The following is a 22,254-nucleotide window of genomic DNA, read 5'->3' as shown; positions in this document are numbered from 1 at the left end:
TTTGATATCTTATTTGTGTTGACTATTTTTTTTAATGGTGTACGTAGTGACTTTATCAATCTTGAAGCTCGCTCTACAACTCCGATCTACCCTTCCGCAAGCATTGTGTGCGTGGCGTGGCATGCGTGCATGTACATAATAATCAGTGTTTTTTTAAACCCCGGTATGAGACCGATCAACCATGAATACTCAGTGCTGTCACTGGCTCCATGAGCGTCCAGTAGTAGTAGCAGACAGCGCGCTGAACAGCTTGAACGATGAGCCGTGCGAATCAGGCAGCTCAACCTGATGGCGGTGGTAGATGAACCTAACATCATTGATGAGGTAGCTAGCTAGGACAGTAGCAAGTGCATGGATGCACTTATGAACTAATGATGCGTGCATGGTACTTGATTGTAGGACCAGCTAGCTACGTGGTACAGATCCTAGCAGCAGTACATTCGCAGGATCCTTTGTTAACTACCACTGAATGAAATGCAGAGTATCCAACTGAATAAGCTAGAAAGTCACTTTTCAAAAAATATTTATGTAATTAAAAATGTGTTGCTTACCATATTTTTGACTTATTTATGTAACTAAAAAAGTGTTCATGTATTTAAAAATTTCAAATTTATGTATGAAAATTTCGAAAATTTCAATACATTTTCCAAAGTTGTTAACAACTTCCCAATAATACAGGATTTAGGGTTTCGAATACCGAAATTACGGTATAAGTAATAGTTCATCATTTTTAAAATAACAGATCATCAACTTTATAAAAAGTTCATCAACTTTCAAAAAAGTTCACCTATTTAAGGAATAGTTCACGAATTTAGAAAAGAAACTTCATCAATCTGTGAAAAAATCACCTATTTTTAGTGACGAACTTAAAAAAATCATCATTTTAAAAAACAAATGGTGCAAGATTTAAAAAAACTAACGCATTTAGAAAGGAAAAAGGAAATCAAAAAAGAAAAAGGAAAAAATAAATAGAAAAAGAAAACAAAACGAAGAATACTGCGTTTTGGGTGTTGTTAATTAGATTAAAAAAATATAGCACATGTTGTCTTGTTGACTATTTCCTCCGTTTTTAAATATAAGTCTTTCCTAGAAGTTCAACTAATGGACTACGTACAGATGTATATAGACATACTATAGAGTATAGATTCATTCATTTTACTTCGTATGTAGACATCTAGTGAAATATCTTAAAAGACTTATATTTAGGTAGGAGTAGTTGGTTAGTGCAGGTTTGGTAATACCCAAAGATGCATACTGAAGCAGAAGTGTACTAGTATATGCTTTCATAATAGAGCATTTTACAGGTATAGCAACAAATACTTATCGTCTCTCTCTCCACCCTCACACAGGGAGTATATATATATATATATGTAGAATTAAATAAGCTACTCTATAACAGGCGATTGGAAAATCCATCAACCAATTGATGAATCAAACTTGTTTTTCGGCTCGAATGCAGGCGCCGGGCACGGTCCATTTGGCCCGGTGCCTCTCCCATGGCGGCATCCTCGTATAGTTCCTCCAATCACCCAGCACGTTCTTCAAGTCCTTAATTTTGTTCTCAATCCCCACGCAGCAATTCGCGTGCATGGTGACGATCTTCCTCAAATCTTTCCCGTAGCTGCAGAACCCGCCGACGTAGGCCGGGTTCATGTACTGCACCCTGAGCCCCAGCTCCGCCACCATCCGCTTCTTCATCATGTTAAACACCGGCTGCTCGTTGGCTCCCGGGTACTTGCCCTTAGCCCCATGCCATAGCTTCGTCATGGCGATGGTCCGCGCGTTGGGCTTCACGTGGAAGAACCCCGTGTTGGGGAAGTTGCCAAGGTTGTCGGGGTCGCCGAAGTACACGTCGCTGGACACGGTCATGTCGGCGTACGCCGTCACGTGCTTGAACGGGTCGCGCAGCCACAGGATGTCGACGTCGGTGAAGAGGAAGCCGTAGCCGAGCTCCAGGATCCGGCGCTGCAGCTTCAGCTTGCTCCACACCAGCTCCAGGTAGTCCTTGGAGAGGAAGTACTTGTGGGCGGCGAAGTCGATGTTGAGGCCCGGGATGGTGTAGTGGTAGCAGTGCCGGTGGACGGCGAGGCACCGTGCGTGGGCGCCGGGGTCCATGGCCACGACGAGAACGTGTGGGAGGAGGCGCGCCGTGCCGTCGCCGATGCGGAAGCTCTCCAGGAACAGGTCCAGCAGGGAGCCTGGCGCCGCCCAGGCCTGGTTCACGCACGTGATGATCACCGTCCGGTCGTCCGTCGCCGCTCGCGCCACCGCTGCCGCCAGGCCCCGGAACTCCGGCGACTCCTCATTGGCTCCCTGACATGGCATGCATGTAGCATGATCCATCAGCATGAGTTTTTCTTGGGGTAATTTTACAACGGATTAACGACCTGTAACTGACAACGGCATTTACGGGTTGCAGATAAGTTAGTTGTTCAGTTCAGTGGCCATTCGTGGCAACACGTGATTGATTGGTCAATTATAGTTGGTAACTGCTTTTGCAAGAAAGTAGAATTGCCGCTGAACCATACCGTCCTGGATTTGCTCATGGGCAAAAGCAGATTAACTAGAAAGAAACTAGCTACTTTTGATGGAATAAATCGAGAAACTCGATCGGAAACTGACCTTTTGTCCATGGTGATTTGTGCTGGGAAGATGACGTAGAGGTAGAGCAGCAGCAGTAGAGGTAGAATTGGGCTTTGTGATTGTTGTGGCGTTCGCCGGACGGCGATGATCGTCGCCTGCACTAGCGGCGACCGGTGGCGCCTGATGAACTACGGCACGTGCAGTCGTCCCGTTGCGGTGGTGGTGGTGCTGGTCATCTGATGATGATGATCTCAAGCCGGAAAAGTGCCCCGGTGTCCTCGCACGGCTGAGCCCGGCGGCCGGCGCCCGGTAGTGGACGAGCATGACGACGGTGAGCGCAGCGGCGGCGCCGAGGAGGAAGGACGCCACCTGGCGCGCCGTGGCCTCCGTGACGACCACCTTCCCCATATGGATCACCAGCTAGCTAACTGATCGAGTACTACTACTGGTGTGCTGTGTGCACTGATCATGTACATATGTATGTGTATGAGTGATGAACTGATGACTGATGACTGATGAATGAGGACTAGTCCTATATCATGTGGTGATGGGATTAGGCGGCTACCAGGGAGGGACTAAATGGAGCGTATGAGGCGCTGCGGGCCCTTAAATAGGCGGCTCCGGCCATCCCGCCGGTCCCTTGGGCGACGGCGACGGCGACGCGCTAGAGTCGTTGCCTCTGCTTGGCTGCTGAGGTAGTATTTTCATCTCGACATGGATTGTATTCAGTCACTACTAGTGGCGTACCATTCGTTGGCTCAGTCACTATACCAGGGGTAACATGCACCTCAATTTTAGAAATGAAGAGATTTCAGGTTGGCTTTTTGTGTGCACGAGAGTCTGTGCCGGGCGGGGCGCGGCGGGGGAGCGCCGGGTGCACGCACGCACATGGTGGCGTGTGCGTGGGTGACGGGTCGACGATTGACCTCTCTCTCTCTCTCTCTGCATCGGCCGAGGCCAGAGTGAGACGGATTCTATGGAGTGCACCGCAATTAGTGAGGCCAACTTTCTGAGCCAACTTTTGATTGCTAGCGTGCGTGAAGGCGACGTATGTATGTTATGTGTAGATGGTGGTGGTATCTTATATAATGGGCTAGGCACGTCGCGAGATCGGGCCAACGCCAAGTAGTGTGCGCCCGGGTTGGCTGTGAGGCCTCCGTTTCAGGCACTGTTCTATCCTCTACCACCCATCCGTCTGCCCGGCCCTTTGCTCTAGCTAGCTAGCTTTTCCATTAACACGCACCAACATGTAGTATTATTGACATATACGTACGTCTCGATCAATTCCTTCTAGGTGATTTGGCACGTTCATGCATTTCGTTGCCACAAACATCTCCACATCGTACATATATATGTACTACGTACTATGCAAATATACGTATGTGTGAGTCGTGTAGATGGAGCTAGTATATATGTATGCGCTTGGAGTCGTAAATTGGTTTCGTGTGGTAAAGCGTTGAGCTTGACGTATGTCTACTTTTGTACTCCCTCCCTCTTAAAATAAATATCGTTGGTCTAGTACGAAATTACTTTTGTGCTCCCTCCATTTCAAAATAAGTGCCGTTGGTTTAATACAAAATTTGTACTAATTTAATATTAAGCTTACAGCATTATTTTGGTCCCAAAAGAAGCAGCATGCATCAAACCAAGGTGACTAGCTTGTGACACAAGGCCGGACCGGCTGTTCAGGTCGGCCGAGGTATATAGCCAAGTAGACAGCAAGCCAGCGTGGGATATATGGCGAGACCAAGGGCGCTATCAAGGGACGGGACCGAAAGCTAGTGCCTTGTTGTTCATCTTTCTTTGTTGAAGGTGACATATATATGGTGTACATATACCCCCTACATACAGATATTATATTAGACATGCGTACATGCCCGTGCAACGCATGGTCGAAAAGAACCATGCATGTCGGCAGGGGCACACTCAACGTACGTATACTCCCTCCCTCCAACAAGTGACACGCCCTGGATCAGGCAACTCTCATGGATCGGAGGAACGAGAACGAGCGCCACGTACAACATAGGAGTATGTACCGACTTAACCTTTTTCTGCAGGTAATTACACATCGACTTTGCGTATATATATTCTCGGCCTTTTCCAACGCGATCGATGCGTATAGACTTGTCAACTGACGGATGCGTTGTGCAGATGGCGACGGGCGCTGTGCGTTGGTGGCCACGTCCCAGCGACAGCGACGGCCCCTTCAGACAGAGCTCGATCAGTCCGTCTCCACACAGATGGAAGGTTCCTAATCCTACCGGTACTGACAGATCGAGTACAGTGAGGTTGTTGAGGGGGTGTTTCTTTTCAGGGACTTTTTGGTGTAGGGACCTAGTCCCATGTGAAAGAAACATGATGGATTTTTAGGACTAAAAGGGGATATTTAGGACTAAAGGAAGAACTTCCTATGAAAGGGACTTTTTGGGATTTTTTTGGCTCTTTCCTAACAATGCCCCTACTTAACCATTGTCCAGAGCGAGCGAACGAACCGCTCCCAGACGATCACCAGGAACTGCCCAGCGACACCGGCCGCCACCGGTCCCTGCCTCCTCCGTTGCCCACTCCGGCGACGTGAGGAGGTGGGGACCATGGCGCTGCAACGGCGCTGCGACGCGGCTTGTTATTAGGGTTGGTCTAGTGTTTTCTTGGGACGTCGTTGGGGTGGTGAGAGCGGCGTCTGGTTAAATAAATTTGCCTCAACTCTATTCCCACACTGACGGCGACCTTCACGTCGGTGTCTTGGAGTTGCTGGCAACGTGTGTTGCTCGGTCCTTCAGATCGGCGGCTTGGTCTTCTCGCCGTTATTCAGATCCGGCGAGATCAGTTTCTCGGTCTGTCGCTGGCGTTCGTGGTTATTCGCGCCGACGCTGGCGGCCGGGGCGAGGTGGTTCTTCTGGAGCGAGGATGCCGGTCCGAAGGTGGTGGATCTGTCGTTCCTCTCCAACTTTGTTGATGGGAGGCGACAAATCTTGGTCCAAGACAGAACGGGGACGTCCCCCGGTCGACGTGCTACAGCGACATGTGCCTTGCTGCGTGCAGCGGGCCTGTTCATCGACTCACAAAGCCTCGTTGGCAATGGTGCTTTCTCTGACCTTGGGATGGTGGAGGCTCGGCGTCTCTTCCGGTCTTCGCCTCGGCGGTGCTGGAGTTGGGCGGCGGTCGTTCGCTATGGTGGTTGCAGAAAACCATAGGGATCGTTTTGTATTTCTCGATCTCTTAGGTTTTTATCTGTAAATTCAGGATAATCATTTTATCCCGGTTTGTTTTTTAGTTTCCACGTGTGTTGCTTATTGTAACTTGTTTTTCGATTAATGAAACATGTGGTTCTCTCTCAAAAAAAAAAGCAATGCCCCTACTTTTAGCATGTCATTTAATAAGTTCTAGTATATTACTAGGGGTAACATGGTCTTTTTCATGTCATTTAATGACCTCTAGTCCATGTTTAGTCCTTAAAAAAAACAGATAGGGACTAGAGACTTTTTAAGTTGGGACTAAAAAAAGTCCTAGAACTTTTTAAAGAAACAGGGCCTCAGTTTGTCCATACACTAACTCATGAATGCATGGTTAACTCACAGAGAATCTTCTTGGTGAATGTACTGCTGATAGGCCCAGGCGTGTGCATCATTAGCTCATAAATGAATTCATGTTCTACTACTGTGTGCCCTAGCTAGCTACCTCATCGGTCATGTTTGGTTCATCTCGCAGGTTAAGAGCATGTCCAGCCGCGTCCTCAACAGGTCATTCTAGATTATTTTTTATCGTCAGCGTTAAAAAAAATGATTCAGTCGTGTCCCCAAAACCTCATTGTTCATCTGGCAAAAAATAGCGTCAGCGGACTCAAGCCGAACCCAACCCTCCGAAACACCGACGGTACTCTTTTTGCATGGCTGACTGTGTGGCTATTGGATCTTTCTCTCCTCTCTTTTTCTCTCATGTGCATGCGGCGGGACCATGAATGAAACAGGACCACCATGCGGCGTGCATCAATCGGACGCAAGGAAAAGACATGGCGTGGGGGATCGACGGGAATAAAAAGCCCCAGCCTAAAACTTTCGCCGGCTCACCTCTCGCCGATGAAAAAATGACCCTGGGGAGACCAAACGGCTGAAGATGCCCTGAGTTGCTTGATTCCCACAGCTCGTTCTTCGTTGACTGCAAGTAGTTGAGCACAAATACATGGTCAACAATACTTTTAAGTACACGATGAACAAATCATTAATACTATATGGTAAACATTTCTTAATACGGAATGCTCATTGTTTCATTAAACATTTTCTAATATACGATGAACTTTTGACGTTAGAATTTTTTAGACAAACTTTTGAAGTTAGATGATGAACCTTTTTAATACAACTTGAACATGTTGTTTAACATACGGTGAACTTTAAAATGATATTTTAATATAAACTAACCTTTTTCAAAACACTTGCTGAGATTTTTTTCACAAATAGATCAAAAATTTCAAAAGAAAATGTGCTTTAAAAATTTGTTTGTGTTTATGAAAAAGATTCATATTTTAGAAAATGTTCTGAAAAGCCGATTAAATATTGGTTTGCTCCGGTACACCAGGGAGTGGTGTTTTGGCTTCCGCGAGCATATGCTACCGGGTGAACAGTAATGCATAAAAATGGACCGGCTTAGTTGGGTCGCGCTTGCGCGAAGTTGCATTATTTTGATGCACGTGGTCGTCCTACAAGAAGGCTACTGGTGACCTCCCCTCCCCCCCCCCCCCCGTTTGTGAAGATTCTAAAAGGTCTGGCACACGGTTATTTCTTTTTCTTCTGGTTTTTTTTGGTTCTATTCATTTTTTTTCTAGTATTTATTTTATTTTTACTATTTTTTATTGCTTCTAAAGTTCATGAGCATTTTTTATAATTCGTGAACATATTTTAAATCTGTTACCAATTCTTGAAATGAAGGAGTATTTTGAAAATTTGCAAACATATTTTAAAAATTGCAAAAATAAAATAAAATTCAAGAACAACTTTTATTCCATCAAGAATTTTGAAATTAAGTGGCTATTGCATGTCATGAGGCTTTGGCCCTGGCCACTGATCTAAATATTTCACATGTGTTGATCACATCTAACTGAAAAGAGGTGGTGGAAGATATGAAGAATGGTACATATGGTTTTTTTTAGCTTACCAGGCTTGACGCCTGGTAGTACATATGGTTTACATGGGAACATCTCTAAAGAGATTTCAGCAACGGCATCTCAACTTGGATCTTACTCTTTCATCTTTGAAAGTAGGTATTCTAACTTCGAGGTGAATAGCCTCACTAAATAACATCTAGGTCTTTCCGGAGGTCGCTACTTATGGCTCATTTAGCATGGTCTTCATTGTATCTGTATGAACATTGTTACTAACTAATACAACAGAGTATGTTTAATCTAAAAAAAGATCTTGCATCACACATTAGAGATCAACATATAGATCATGGACTATAGGAACAACCTACACCTACACCCATCTGGGAGTTCGATTCTTGGGTAACATGCACCATGAATTCTATATGCCGCCTTAAGCAATGATGGTCATTGTTATATAATGCCAATCATTGTTTTCACTGGCTCACTCTTATATATCATCAATAACTGTTTTCGCTACTTCATTTTTTTCTCCATCCACGAGCATATGTTTGGTTTCGTGTGACTTTTCTCTTTGCCGGCATGATCTTTAGTGTTGGTTGTCCGTATGCTAATTATATAGAGGTGAGGTGTGTGATCATTAAGTTTGTATCCCACGATGCTACAACATGAGTAAATATCGATCATCCTTTATCAGAAAAAAAACCACAAATCTGTATGCGACACGTGAACATTGTCCGCTAGGTTGGTCCCGATAACATGTTTCTTTTTCGTTCCATTTCTTGTCCTTTTCTGCTTAATTTATGTTTTGTATGTTATTTTCGTTTATTTTATAGAAAACACTTGAATTACATGAACGTATATTGTGGCACACATGAGAAACCCTTCTCAAATACATGAGCTTTTATTTTTCAAACACATGAATATATATTTATTTCCCTTATGTGTGAACATGTTCAAAAAAGAAGAAGATGAAGAATTGCTTTGGATATATGAACATCCGCATTCTGTTCCATGCATGTATTGTTTTTGTATTACTTATGATTTATTTCTCCTTGATTATTATAAAAAAAATTGGACATAATACTTTAAGAATAATTAAATATTTTTAGGATTTTTTTTATAGTATAGTACATTTTTTTTGAGACAATATAGTATAGTACATAGAACAAACAAAAGTAGGTGATGGAATCTCTTTGGGGCCGAGTGGGCCGCCGCTCATCCATCCGGGATGGGATGATTAGGTTGCGACCCAATCCAATCTAATCCAATCCGCCAAGGAAAACCCTTCTCTTCTTCTTCCTCCTCCTCCCAAATCCACCCTTGTCCCTAACCCCCCTTCCCTCCTCTCCTCTCCTCTCAGCTGCGGCTCAAGCTTCCTTCTTTTACCCTCCAGACCCCGCGCGCGGAGGCAGCAGAGCGGTCAGCTGCGGCTCAAGCTTCCTCCTTTACCCTCCAGACCTCGCGCGCGGACGCACCAGAGCGGCGGCGGGCAGGCAGGCATGGGCGCCAGCGGGGGCGGGGAGGACAAGCCATTCAATTTCCTCCAGATCCTCTGCGGTCCATCTCCGCCCGTGGATTATTTATTTATTAGCCGCGCAATACAAGCTCTGCAACCTTGTAGGCAGTCTCAGACCAAGGGAGCTGATTATGTGTGCTGTCTTTTCTTTTTACCCGCAGAGGGCGTCATAGCCGGAGGCACCGCCGGGGTCGTGGTGGAGACGGCGCTCTACCCCATCGACACCATCAAGACCAGGCTTCAGGTCACACACCCACCTCCATCCGCAATTCGTCTTTTTTTTCTTTTCTTTTCTTTTCTTTTTTGGAGGGTCTCAAGACGCGCGCTTCACTCTCCGATTCTGCGTGCTTGCGATACAACGGGTTATTTTACATTTTTTACACTGAGTGCCCAGCAATTACCGGCTTAGGGATGCCATTGTCTGACAGCCCGTTATAGATTGTACTGATTGCCATGTTTGAACCTCGCACAGACCTCTGTTCCCAATATGTATGGGGAAACCACACAAATAGTGTATACCCATTTCCAACTTTGTATGACATTAATCAGTATCAAATATGACCGAAACTATAACAGCTGCAACCTGACAAGTAATAAGAATTAAAAAGGTGCTTCAGACTTGCTTTGATTCTGAACAAAGCTGGTTTCGATCTCCCGGCCAATACGACACATCATCGTGTTCGTCTATAAAAGAGGCTCCGGAGATTGTTGTCGCCACCTTTCAAAAGATTACTGAGGCATCCGAATCTCTGACCGACATGCAGTATGTCATGGATTCATATAGTATGTGGCTGTATGGACTGTTTATGCTGGGATGTTTCTTCTTACTATATGTTTTCTTGCAAGTTCCTTAAAAGGGTCAGCTTAAAACATCCAAGTTTTCAAAGTAGTACATAAGAGGAACTAATTGACACATAAAGCATTAATCATTTGTGAGACAAGGAATTTATTGACACACAAAACATAAGTCGTTTTGCAAACTGATCCAACTAGTCAGAGAGTAGTAACTATATAAGTAGGTTCATCAAACAAAAGGTCCCATAGATAGAGTACTTTAGTGGTATACTAGTAATTCACTTCCGGTGACCTTGTAAAACAGTGTGCAGGGCATTTCTCTATTGCCAGATATAAACCACACTTGACTATGTAAGAGTTACACAGCCAACAGAAATGTTTGCAAGTATTGTCAAAGTGCTCACTCACTAACTAATAAAAGTATAAAAATATGCCCTTCATTTATAGTGTCAGTATAATTTTTTCTTGTTCACTATTTAGTCTCGCTATGTGATGTCTTATTCTTTTCTAAATGTTAATGGCTTACAGGCAATGCACAATTCCAGCACACGCATTTTGTCTGACTTCTTTTTTTATATCTGCAGGCTGCTCGAGCTGGAAGTCAAATTCAATGGAAAGGCCTGTATTCCGGATTAGGTGGAAATCTTGTCGGTGTTCTCCCGTGAGTCTACAACGTGTTAAACAGTTACACTATTATATTACATTCTCTTCACATTGCGCCGCAACTTCTCATAAAATGTGTGTATCCATTGTTCATGAGATGAAATCGCTGCCATAATTGCCTCCAGTATATACTGTTGTCATTTTCTTGAGCTGCTTTGTAAATTATCGCAGGGCTTCTGCTCTGTTTGTGGGGATATACGAACCAACTAAACGGAAGCTACTGGACATGTTTCCTGAAAATTTGAGTGCTGTTGCTCATCTTGTAAGTCCATACACACTTTCTGTTGGACTAGCTGATTGCTTACAGCAAGGCACACTCTCTTTTTCACCTTGTCATGTTTACACTAGAAAGCTTGTTGTCAGCCCTTATAATGCTTAAGCTTAAATGATGTTATTTTACACCGTCTTTATGCTTCTTACTCCCTTAAGCATGTTGGTTTATGCCAGCCTTTCTTTCTGAATGAGGATGCTACAGACTGCAGGTGCTGTTGGAGGGTTGGGTGCTTCTCTCATTCGTGTCCCCACAGAGGTCAATATCTGTTTTTCTATTTTCTGTTCATTAAATGTTGTTCGCCATTGAAAATTGATTGCTTTGCATTCAGGTGGTCAAACAAAGGATGCAAACTGGTCAATTTAGGACTGCGCCTGATGCTGTTCGTCTGATAGTTGCCAAGGAAGGATTTAGAGGCCTTTTTGCTGTATGTATCTTCTGAGCTCTTAGTTGGTGAACAATATATTAGATTAATTTTTCTTTCTATTTCATATATTAGGAGAAATATAATGAATCGAATCCATTGATTTTTCCTAACAACATGAATGGGCAATTATTAATTTCATTATGACGGAAATGTGATCACACACTGCACATCGTCAGCATATCCATTCTAACACTAGTTTATTTTGTTTTTGCAGGGTTATGGTTCATTTTTACTTCGAGATCTTCCGTTTGACGCTATTCAATTCTGCATATATGAGCAACTTCGAATTGGTTACAAGCTTATGGTACCTAGTCCACCACTGCTGATATACTGACTGTACCTATTATCCATCCTTAGCTATTCCCATGAACACGTTGCTCTTGTTTCTATATGCCTCAAAACACTTCCAGTCTTGAATTCTTGATATGGGATTGAGAGTTCACACCTTCCTAGATTTTCTGCCTTGATTAATGTTGTTCAGCTAAATAGCATGCCACAGATTTGGGGACATGATTGTTTCGTCATAACGTTTGCATTGCTGACACATTCTGATGCCGGTGACTCGATTATGTAAAACGTGTCTATGCTATCTGTTTTCATGAAATCCTATCGACATGCATTACAGTGTTGCTTGATTAGTGCCCCGTGGAACAGTAATTTCTGTTAACTGTTCTCCAAGTTTATCTTTAACTGAAATTGTCAAGGACCTATCCAGGCAAAGAGGGAGCTGAAGGATCCAGAGAATGCACTCATTGGTGCTTTTGCCGGTACAACCCTTTTCATTCTACATTCTTAAACTACTACAGTACAATATTTGATTTTACCCTTTTCCTGCTCTTAAACCCCCTCTTTGGCCTAAGACTACTATCTTATACCATGTACCTCGTTTCTGCTAGGTGCGATTACTGGCGCTATAACAACACCCCTCGATGTTCTGAAGACAAGGTTGATGATTCAGGTGGATCCTTCCCCCTTTAAAAGGAACATCCCACACCAAAATCCGCTATTACATAATTGGGTACTGACCCACTGGTTCGAACTTCCATTGCAGGGGCAAACAAAGCAATACTCTGGAATTGTAAGCTGTGCTAAGACGATCTTGAGAGAGGAAGGTCCCGGCGCCTTTTTGAAGGTACAGTACCACCAATACAGTCACTTCGAGCATTTCCTTTTTTGCGTGTGTGTGCTAAGACGATATCGTCAGTTTAAACTCTTTAGACATTATTAGATATAAGCTAATGCTAACCACAATGCATCTTATGATTTTGACGATGCTTGCAGGGCATCGAGCCGCGAGTTCTGTGGATCGGCATCGGCGGGTCCATCTTCTTCGGCGTGCTGGAAAAGACCAAGTCGGTGCTCGCTGAGAGGAGCAGCCGCAAGGCTGTGCTGGCGGAGAAGGACAAGTGAACCAACCAACAAATCAATTGTGCATCCTATGCTGAGTGAACCCACCATTTACCCGTTCCTTTAACCTCAAGTTTTGCTCCAATTTTGTGTTGGGCAGTGCTTCTTCTTCCAGAACCATAGAGCATACAATCAGTTTCAAGAGTTTGTTTCAGACGTCGGTTATCGTTATGATCCTGTATGAATCCCTGTAAACATTACTGTCCTTTAATAAAGTTACCCGTTTGTTCTAAAACAAGTTTGCTTTTTCATCTGTAGAGGGATCTGCAACATTACTGTTCTTTAAGAAAGTTACTTCTTATGTCAACTTTGATCTTTACTCTACCATCTTAAACACTGGTGAATTATCACAGTTCCTGAACAACAACAACATATCAGGAGTCATCCTGATGGAATGTGCAAATCAACATGGCAAACCAGCCCCAGGACCGGCAACCTACAGGAATGAACGCATGCGAGGGCGCACGATGGACTGCGCGCCGTCGACGTAGATGGTGGTTCCCGTCATGAAGCGGGACTCGTCACCGACCAGGTACAGCACAGTGGACGCCAGGTCCTTGGCCGGGTCCAGCCACCGTCGCAGCGGCATCACCTCCCCGGTCGCCTTCTCGGCCTTCTCCTCCCCAACAGAGACAGGGAACTTGTCCCCGAGGTGCAGGCCGCGGCAGACAGCGTTCACCCTGATCTTGTGCTTGCCGAGCTCCATCGCCGACAGCTGAAGGAACAACGAAGAACATTGTGGTTATGTTACTTGTGCAGGTATTCAGGATTCATGTGGGCATTCAGGCTGGTATTACAGGGAAGAAGGCTTACTCTGACGAGCTGGTGAACGGCGCCTAAACTCGTGCCGTATGCCGCAGCCCCCGGATACAGTCCTCTCTCGGCGCCGATGATCTGGGTCAAGCACACCACTGAACCGCCGGACTGCGCGTCCCGTAACCGCTTCGCCATCGCCTTTATCAGGAGCCAAGGTGTGATTACATTGACTTTCATGGTCTTGTTGTACTCATCTTCAGTCACGCTGAGGCAGTCTTGCACTTCCCCTGCCCATATACAGTAGCCAATCAAAACATTCATGGTTCAAAGATGTTTTCATGGATGAAATTGGTGGATGGTAAGATGACTGAAAGATTGAGAGAAGATCTCAAGTTCTGAACAATCGATTAGGAATAAAATTGTGATTGTGTCAGAAATAAAATTGGGAATGTGTATCACGGTGTCTGTCAGTAGTAGTATGTGTGTATGTGCATACCCTCGTAGGAGGAGCAATTGACGAGGGCGTCGAGCCCGCCGTCCCCGAAGCAGCGCCAGGCCGCGGCCACGGCGGCGCCGACGGTCGCCTCGTCGCAGGCTGCGAGATCCAGCCCGACCACCGCGACGGCCGCCGTCCCTCCGGCCGCGCAGCACCGCGCCTCCTCCGCCGTCGCGGCCAGGGCGCCCTCGTCGCCCACCAGGACCAGCCTGTGCGCGTAGATTCAGAACCGAACAGCAGGAAGAAGAAGGGGAGCGGCGGCGAGGTGAGAGGGAGTACCTGCAGCCGTGCCTGGCGAGGCCTACGGCGACCCCCCGCGAGACGGCGTCGGCGCCGCCGTTGCAGGCGAGCAGCACCCGCTTCGCGTCGGCGGTCATCCCCTTCTTCTTCTTCTTCTTCCCGGCAGCAGCGAACTGTGACAAGTGCGTGAGTCGTCGTCGTCGCCTTGGCTGCGTGCGTGACCAGGGCATAACGAGAAGACAAAAATTACCGTCATCATCCAGGGTGCAATGTCGGGCCACGCCATACACGTAGGCCTTACACAATTCACCAGCCACCGACAACGCGTTTGACAATATTCAGGAAGAGGAATGAGAGTTTAGTGTGGCAAGTTGTATTAATATTAGATATGGAAATAAGTCATTTTAGTCCTAGTCCCTTAGCACATGATATGAATTTGTGGGAATTTGTCGGTTTCCCCGTCCCCCGCCCCCGAGCCCTCCCCCAACCTCCTCACGTTCCTGCCTTAGGGTCGCTTCCTCGGGAGGTGGCCAGGGCGGTGCGCTCCACCCCCTCGTTGGACCCCTTCTTCCCTCCTTCCTCCTGTCATCGTCGACGGGCGCCCTCGGCCCTGAGCCGGGTGCGGTCGGTAGCGGCGGGACCTCCTGTCTCCGCGCGCACGTCTCCCCTTCCCGAGGCAAGGGGTGGCGGTTGTGTTCCTCGGCTTGGCGACGGCCCGGCGACCCAGTTGCGGGGGCCTGCGACGCGCAAGGTGGTGGCATGGCCCCTTGGCGGCGGGACGATGTGGTGGCGCGGGATGGTCGGGGGCGATCTAGGCCCTGCGGGGTCCTTCTGGGTCCTAGCGGGCTGGGCCCCGACGTGGCTTCGTTGTGTTTTATGTGATGATGAGGAGGAGGAGCTCGGAACGGGGGCGGCGACGTCGACGTCGTGCTTGCTGCAGCGCGATGGCGGGAGATTTACGGGCGTCTGAGAGCCTGATCGGGCCTATGCGCCCACGGGCCTCGTATGCTCTTGCTATTGTGTCCGGTCGGCTACCGTCGGCGTCATTGACGATGGAGGTTGAGCTCTCCCGCGTGCAGACGGTGTTGTTGTCCCTAGTCCCGGCTCCTATTCGTTGATTTGTAGACCTCAACTTGTGGTGCCATGGTGAGACGGCGTGGAGGCTTTAAGACCGTGTTGGCGCAGGGTGGTGGTCGGCAAGCTCCGAAGATTCCGAGGTGAAGGTTGGGATCAGGGGAAACCCGTGTCGGCCTGGTCGACACCGACACAGTGGCGCATGTGGGTGCCGCTGGACATTTGTAGAGGGCGTCAAGGGCTACCCTTCCTCTCGCTTCGCCGCGTACCGGGGGAAACCCTTGGCAGCAGCGTCGTCATTGTCGCGGTCCTTCTTGGAGGTGTTGATTGGTACCGGCACTTCAGAGTCTTGGAGCTTTGTGGGAGATCTTCGATGGGCACAGTGGTCGCCAGGTTTCTTCGTTTTTGTCGATCTGTCGTTGTCGCCATTTATTCTTTTGTTTTTTCTTTTTCGTTTCTCTTGGGTGTGACGGTGCTGTTTCTCCCAGCATCTATTGTTGACTGTATCGGTTGGTTGTTTTGTAATACAAAGAGGAGGGAAATCCATTTTCTAAGAGAATTTGTATTCTCTTGTTTGGTTTATGGGAAGTAACGAGGGACTAGACCAGGGAAGTGAACATAAGTTATGATGAAGGGTTATGATTCACTCACTAAAACAATTCCCTTCCAACTCCCACTCCCTCCCCTGTTAATAAAACGATGGAAGTTGGGGTCTCAAGTCCCCAAGTCTATTCCTTTATAAATTTCCAATCCTGTTAACCGAACAATAGATTTAAAGTCCCATACCTTTTAATTCCCATTCCCTGACTCTAATTATCCTCAACCAAACACGCTGCAAATGATTAGATAGGTGACATTTAGGAAGGATCGCTTGCTTCATCCTAAACTAGCTTCATATATACTGCCTCTGTAAAGTAATGTAAGGCATTTGAGATAACTAAAATAATGATCTAAAACATTTTACAGTCATCTAAAACGTGTTATATTACTTTACGAAGGGAGTATATTATTAGTAGTAGCAGGTCGATGACAGCACCATCAGATCGCATCCACTCCAAAAGAAAACGAAAAAGAAGACTCTGCTCAATTGCAAACCAGGTAACAATTCTTTACAACAATATTGTCATATGGTCAAATACATGCTGAATTTACGGTTCAGCAGTAAAATCACATGTCACACTAGGTTGGTGCGCGCGGACACGCACACACAGCCTCATCTTATTACAAGCAAATCGCGAATCAACACAAATCATCATATGGCTGGGAGTAAAGGCCACGCCAAAATCTGGAGAAAGCCAAGCACCCAAAGTGCATCACACAAAAATCCAATTCAAGCATACTCACATCGGGTAGCTTGGTGGCTGAAAACACACCATTTATTCTTGCACGCGCACGCACCACAGTTGCAACACAGAAGACACATGTAAGCTGGCCTCCCTCAATTGCATCTTACATTCCAAGCTAGACATGGCATGGCAGAGGAGTGCAGCTGATCACCTATATATGAACCCAAGGACAAAAGTCAAACTGATATATACCTTAATTGGATGGCAAATCTTGTGACAAATGTATGATGAGTAGTCTAGATATGTGTACGCAATATAAGGAATAGAACATGGGGGACCAACCTTAGAACGGAGACCCTTGGGAGCGCCTCCTTGTAGTAAGCTGAGTGAAATGTTTTGAAGAGTGACGGGTGGTGTCCGGCGTCTAGGCCGTCCCACTCGAGCCTGCCCCACCAATCCTTCTCACAGTCCACAACTGGCATAGGACCTTGGCACACGTCGACGGCCGGTATCCGCCTCAGGCCCCAGCAGTCCCTGAGGCTGATCGTCTCCAGTGCCGGTGCAGTCAGTCTGGCCTCGCATATCCGCTCCAGCCGGTGGAGATGGTACAGCTTGATGTGCTTCAGACTCTTGAATGTGATGCCGGACTCTATCTCTGGAGGGCACTTGTTGTCCAGGGGGAAAACATATTGGAGGTTTCTGCAGTATGCGACCTGGATGGTCTCCAGTCTTGGCAAGGTGAAGGAAATCGGGAGGACAAACACCAGCCCGGGGCAATTGTGTAGGTATATGTCTTGTAGGGCTCTGAAAGAACGCTTTGGGTCTATGCAATATTGAAGGCCTTCGGGGTTAATTTTATCCCAGATGCAGTGGGCCGTCAGGAGATCAGACGCAGAAAATGTCCTTAAACAAGTAAATCTGATTGTACTTTCCTCACAAGAAAAGAGGGAGTGTAGCTTAGGGCATCTCTCGACATGACACCACTCTAGTCTATCCCAAGTTTGTGGACCCCTTGGAGGGATATCCGTGATTGTGGAGTTGTCATGCACATGCAATGACTGAACATGATGCCGAATGAAGAATCTGAAATATTCGGCTTTCTCCATATTCTCTAAATTGTGGCCTTGATCACCAATCTCAATATGCACATCGAGAGGTTGAAGCTCCCGCTGGTCGTCCAACACAAGGGATGAGCTTGCTACATCCTTCAGAAGGATAATAATATCTTCATAAGGTAACGATCTCCCTGTGGGAGCAAAACCCGCTTGGCTAGGACCAATCTCCTTGATATTTTTGGTCATGTTGATTTGGCTATGAACAGTAGAAGAGATATGGAGGTGCAACTTTGCCCCTCTATATGTTGAAAAACAGAGTTCACGTATGCACCGCCAAAGAATCCTTGCATCTGTAAGGGTAATGCATGCCACAAAACTGAACAAATCCTCCCTCACTCTTGCACAGCAGACCGCTAATCTTTTCCTCCTCCAAGTGTCAACATCTACATGTAGCACTTCCAGGTCATTTTCACGCCAACATAGGCCACAGAGCTGTCGACAACCCAGCAAGTATAACTTCCTGAGATTTGGGACATTCATGACACTGAGATCAAGTATTTTAATGGATGTACCAGAGAGATTCAACTCGTCCAGATTGGCAAGTGCACGCAGGAATATGCTCTGCAGCCGACCACAACCAGCCAGGGAGATCTTTGTCACCTTGGCTTCTTTGATTGGAGTTGCACGAGACTTCAGCCGGAATTCCTTTTTCGGCAGTTTTATGGGATGTTCCCAGTTCTCTGTTGGGCCATAACCATCAAAGCTAAATGTCTCGAGCAATGGAAGAGCTCCTTCAAGTGTTACGGTCTCCAAGTTGGCACAACCATCAAGAACGAGCATCTTTAGGCTCGCCGCTGATGACATTGCAGGCAATGATGCCATACAGGTATTGCCAGACAAATCAAGGAGCTCTAGATTGATCATATCCAAGGAAGAGCAATTGTTCACTGTGATCACATCTGAAGATTCCGTCAGTCGGAGCTTGTGAACATTTTGTAATGTTTTCCATGCATGACTTATATTCCTCCATGAGAGTCCTTTAGTATTTATCTCCCTTAGATTGGTCATCCGTTCAATCATCTGTTGTTGCAAGGCAAAATCTGTGTAACGCAGGTCAAGCACTATCAGGTTTGGAAAACTTGTTCCCCCACCTTGCTCCTTCCCAGTGTTTGCACAATGGTCAAGCCAAAGGAACCTTAGGTTGTGGCAGGACTTGAAAGGAGGGAATGCAAAATCAAAGCTGCACTTGCAGAGTTTTAGCACACGGAGGTTGCTAGCTAGTTGAAACAAATCATTCGGTAGTTCTAGTAGATCATCTCCCTTAAATGTTAAGAAATAGGATGATACATGAGTGGGGACATCAGAGATACTATGTGCTCCTTGTTTATTAGATTCGATTGACTTCCAGCCTTGGTAGGATTTTATTTGTTGGTCCAACCAATATAGTAGAGTTTTCGTTGCATCTGAGGAATGGCGCAATTGCCCTATCACTCCATATAATGCATTGCCAACCTCCCACGCTCCGTCCTTTTGAAGGATTCCGTCACATATCCAGTAGTTGCAAGCATGAGTAGCCCAACCATACTCAACAGTGTCAGAGTTTTCACGTAGTTGTCCTGCCAGCAAAAGTGAGTACAAGAAGCAATCCACAACAATTGCTGGGTTGATGTCATCCATTCCGGTATAACTAATCACCTCAACAGCTTCTTTGTGCAATAAACAAGTTAGTTGTTGCCCGATATAGATGCGGTCCATGGTATTGAAAAGCATCTTTGTATCAACGAAACTGGATGTCAACAACTTTTGATGTTTCTGTGAGAGCCGAAATCTTCCATGATTGGTCCATAAAAGCTTGGCTTTACCAAAAGGTCCAAATACAGGAACGCCTGACTGTGCCAGATCAATATCTGAATCACCCCCATAATGAAGAATTAGCAGAAATTTTTCATTGATTAGAGATTCATAGATCTCACTTGCTATGCTTGTTATCTCTGCTCTAGAACTGTCCTCTACTCCTTTGAAATCATCGTCCTCATCTTGCTTATCAAAAATAGGCGTTAAATGCCCAAGGTTCAGTTCTGCTGCTATTTCCCGCTGCATCGTCCTTCTATTTTTCCACAGAGAGCAGTCCACGTGGAGAACTTTACCAAATTGCACTTTCATGTCTGGATCGCTTCTGTTGGATTTGAGGTGCTCTGCTGTAGCTCTAAGAACGGCAGATGCTCCCAGACCCTCGCCGAACCAGCCATGAAACAAGAATGCTTTTATTTTGTCTTCTGTAGCATCGTCGCCATGATGCACAAGATCAATCAGCTGCTTGACGGCGTCATCGAAATTCATTACAGCCTGTAGTAAATAACGACTGTTAGATATGACTGCCAAATGAGTAGACATATTGACACTATAACGTCAATTAATACTAGCTATTTTCCTAAACTAATAAACTAAAAAAAAACAAATATCTCATGTTGCAATCTTGATTATCAGGTCAGTGTAGACATGTGCGGATATGCCCAGTCTAGAAGTTTAGCTAGTGTGGAACTAATATATTAATGAAGAATTAAAAACAATCGGTTCATATATGCGTCCTCATTACATGGTATTGTTTTCCACATACAACATATAACCATTGTTAGTACCGCGTTTTGGGTACCGCCCGAGAAAAACGGTTACCGGGCGGTAACCGGGTTTTTCGCCGCCCTACGAGAAAGATGTATTCCGAGCAAAATATTCCGTATTTTTTGAATTTTTGGAATTTAAATGCTCGAGGTATAGTCAAATAGAGAGGCATCTCAATAATTCTATGTAAGCAATTGTGGCGTGGTGGTAGCTGTTCATGTTCAAGTATTTTGTATTTCTAGTTTTAAAAATTTGAATTCAAAATTCCATTATAAATTTCGTACGAAATTTATTCGGTATTTTTCGGTAACCGTGGTAACCGAGAATCTCGATCCCCCACGAGAAAATTTGGTCATTCGGTATCCAAAATAATTGGTTAGTAGTAGTATCTCATGGGCCACGGCAGTCCAAAATTATTGAAGCACTAGGCAGCTCTCCGCACCTGAACGGCATTGCTCAAGGAACGAGATTGTAAAGGTGCGGTTAACCGCGAGTAGAGGAAGTCGCGCTAGGATGACAACCTCGGTCCAAATAGAGAAGTTTGAGAGGTTTCATAATCTAAAAACAGTATCATGAGTTTATTAAGGAGAAGAGGTACGAACCAGCGTATATTGAGGTCCTTCAGCAGCCATTTGAAGCTCCACATCAAAACCAATAATTACCCGTAGCAGAAGAAAACCACGACGGTGTGCTTGTAACCCATACCATTGGCTGCAGATTAGTTTCTTCACTACCTACAAAAGGTAGATGTTCATCAAATTCATGATCTGGCATCACGGAAATATATATATAAGACAAAACAAGCGTGTATATTTACATGCGAGATGCAATTGTAGTACCTAGTGATCAAGTCAAGGTGGAGGACCGAAAAGATTTGCAGAGAAAACAAAAGTTGTCCCAAAGCAATCCTGTCCCAGGTGAAGAAAAATATTCGCTCGAAATGGAAAAATAGACCCACTTGGTCTTCTTAGATGATGGCAGAGCTGAAGAACAGCAGAATGAATTGCAAGATCGAGCAGTGATGATATCAGATGATAAATCAGGCGTGCTGATAATGGTAGGAGCTTTTGCCAACACCCCACGATTACGGATTTTGGTGTCCTTTTCCTTTTGTTCCTTAGATCAGAGTTTGTTTTTCCTCCTTTAAGCATGTATACACGCCAAGAAACTAGTGTCTTGCATCATGATTAACTTCAACAATTGTGATTACGTACATTACCGTTGCAACAAACAAATCACAAAAAAGGTGTATCATTTATATATTTTGTTTTTCTATAGAAAAAGGCATTTCGACTTAAGCTCTACATTTCTAGATATTTCAGGGAACAATTATACAGATGCCAACAAGAATACTGGAATTTTGGATTTGAATTATGAAGATTTCCTAATCTGGTTGTTTTTCCAAAAATCTGTAAAAAAGGACAGATCTGGCTGAGATTGTAACACCTCTTTATCTGCGTGGTAGATCGAACACATAATAACAACCATATGACAAGACGATCTATTATGTCTACAAACGCATTGTACTTCCACCAGTACTAAAAAAATTGTAGGAAGTATTACCCTAGAATTAGTGAGTTGTGGAGTTAGTACGGAGAGAATAATTACAAAAAATAACTTCTATGTGTGAAATCATGTCTAAAACGTCAACTTTTCTGATGTCGGAGAGAGTAATAATACCTGTAGAGCCGCAGGCAGATGAATTCAACGAGTGAAGAAGAGTTGCACATAAGAATAGAGTTATCTCCAAAAAAATCCATTATTCCAGATGCAGGTCACTCCATCATCTCTCTCAAATAAAAAATAGCACCACAGCAGTATAATAAATCCATGCGAAGAACATATCTCTAACCCATTGGCCACAGATTTTGCACACTCGCTGCAAAAATAATGAAATCTGGTCAGCAGGATGCTTAAATATCTGAATTTGACGCTGCAAAAACCTAGGAGGAAACAAACTTACATATGTCG

The 22,254-nt window shown here is 45.3% G+C and overlaps 4 protein-coding genes across 5 annotated transcripts; 1 reads left to right on the top strand and 3 right to left on the bottom strand.

Moving 5' to 3' along the window:
* Positions 1-1,255: 1,255 nt before the first annotated feature.
* On the bottom strand, positions 1,256-3,176 carry LOC123399527 (uncharacterized protein At4g15970-like). Its single transcript, XM_045093925.1, has 2 exons — positions 2,623-3,176; positions 1,256-2,313 (listed from the first exon to the last, which is right to left on the bottom strand). Exons 1-2 carry the CDS (start codon positions 2,989-2,991, stop codon positions 1,432-1,434), a joined length of 1,251 nt encoding a protein of 416 aa, XP_044949860.1. The 5' UTR covers positions 2,992-3,176; the 3' UTR covers positions 1,256-1,431.
* Positions 3,177-8,932: 5,756 nt separating this feature from the next.
* LOC123395096 (S-adenosylmethionine carrier 1, chloroplastic/mitochondrial-like) lies at positions 8,933-12,992 on the top strand. 2 transcript variants are annotated; one of them, XM_045090028.1, is made up of 11 exons: positions 8,933-9,235; positions 9,356-9,438; positions 10,574-10,650; positions 10,824-10,914; positions 11,128-11,181; positions 11,255-11,350; positions 11,565-11,654; positions 12,066-12,117; positions 12,247-12,308; positions 12,402-12,482; positions 12,632-12,992. In XM_045090028.1, exons 1-11 carry the CDS (start codon positions 9,178-9,180, stop codon positions 12,758-12,760), a joined length of 873 nt encoding a protein of 290 aa, XP_044945963.1. In that variant the 5' UTR covers positions 8,933-9,177; the 3' UTR covers positions 12,761-12,992. The 2 variants fall into 2 exon arrangements, with proteins under 2 accessions (XP_044945963.1, XP_044945964.1); XM_045090029.1 differs by lacking the exon at positions 8,933-9,235 and having other exon boundaries at positions 9,362-9,438; positions 10,574-10,727.
* Positions 12,993-13,119: 127 nt separating this feature from the next.
* On the bottom strand, positions 13,120-14,504 carry LOC123395095 (2-(S)-hydroxypropyl-CoM dehydrogenase-like). Its single transcript, XM_045090027.1, has 4 exons — positions 14,289-14,504; positions 14,010-14,218; positions 13,571-13,800; positions 13,120-13,472 (listed from the first exon to the last, which is right to left on the bottom strand). Exons 1-4 carry the CDS (start codon positions 14,477-14,479, stop codon positions 13,194-13,196), a joined length of 909 nt encoding a protein of 302 aa, XP_044945962.1. The 5' UTR covers positions 14,480-14,504; the 3' UTR covers positions 13,120-13,193.
* Positions 14,505-16,385: 1,881 nt separating this feature from the next.
* Positions 16,386-19,998, bottom strand: LOC123399526. Its single transcript, XM_045093924.1, has 2 exons — positions 16,952-19,998; positions 16,386-16,820 (listed from the first exon to the last, which is right to left on the bottom strand). The coding sequence occupies exons 1-2, from the start codon at positions 19,825-19,827 to the stop codon at positions 16,817-16,819; spliced, it is 2,880 nt and encodes a 959-aa protein (XP_044949859.1). The 5' UTR covers positions 19,828-19,998; the 3' UTR covers positions 16,386-16,816.
* Positions 19,999-22,254: the final 2,256 nt, after the last annotated feature.

Source organism: Hordeum vulgare, chromosome 5H (genome assembly GCF_904849725.1).
Source record: "Hordeum vulgare subsp. vulgare chromosome 5H, MorexV3_pseudomolecules_assembly, whole genome shotgun sequence".
NCBI lineage: Eukaryota > Viridiplantae > Streptophyta > Magnoliopsida > Poales > Poaceae > Hordeum > Hordeum vulgare.
Note: the sequence above shows the minus strand (reverse complement) of the source record. Positions and strands in the feature narration are given on the sequence as shown.

Coding starts and splice junctions, on each gene's coding strand:
- LOC123395095 (XM_045090027.1), bottom strand. CDS start 14,479: ATGCCCTGGTCACGCACGCAGCCAAGGCGACGACGACGACTCACGCAC. Junction 14,219..14,288: donor CTCGCCAGGCACGGCTGCAG/GTACTCCCTCTC, acceptor CTACGCGCACAG/GCTGGTCCTGGTGGGCGACG. Junction 13,473..13,570: donor CCGTTCACCAGCTCGTCAGA/GTAAGCCTTCTT, acceptor TTGTTCCTTCAG/CTGTCGGCGATGGAGCTCGG.
- LOC123395096 (XM_045090028.1), top strand. CDS start 9,178: ATGGGCGCCAGCGGGGGCGGGGAGGACAAGCCATTCAATTTCCTCCAG. Junction 9,439..10,573: donor CCATCAAGACCAGGCTTCAG/GTCACACACCCA, acceptor TTATATCTGCAG/GCTGCTCGAGCTGGAAGTCA. Junction 10,915..11,127: donor TGAGTGCTGTTGCTCATCTT/GTAAGTCCATAC, acceptor AGGATGCTACAG/ACTGCAGGTGCTGTTGGAGG.
- LOC123399527 (XM_045093925.1), bottom strand. CDS start 2,991: ATGGGGAAGGTGGTCGTCACGGAGGCCACGGCGCGCCAGGTGGCGTCC. Junction 2,314..2,622: donor CAAATCACCATGGACAAAAG/GTCAGTTTCCGA, acceptor ATGCCATGTCAG/GGAGCCAATGAGGAGTCGCC.
- LOC123399526 (XM_045093924.1), bottom strand. CDS start 19,827: ATGAAAGTGCAATTTGGTAAAGTTCTCCACGTGGACTGCTCTCTGTGG.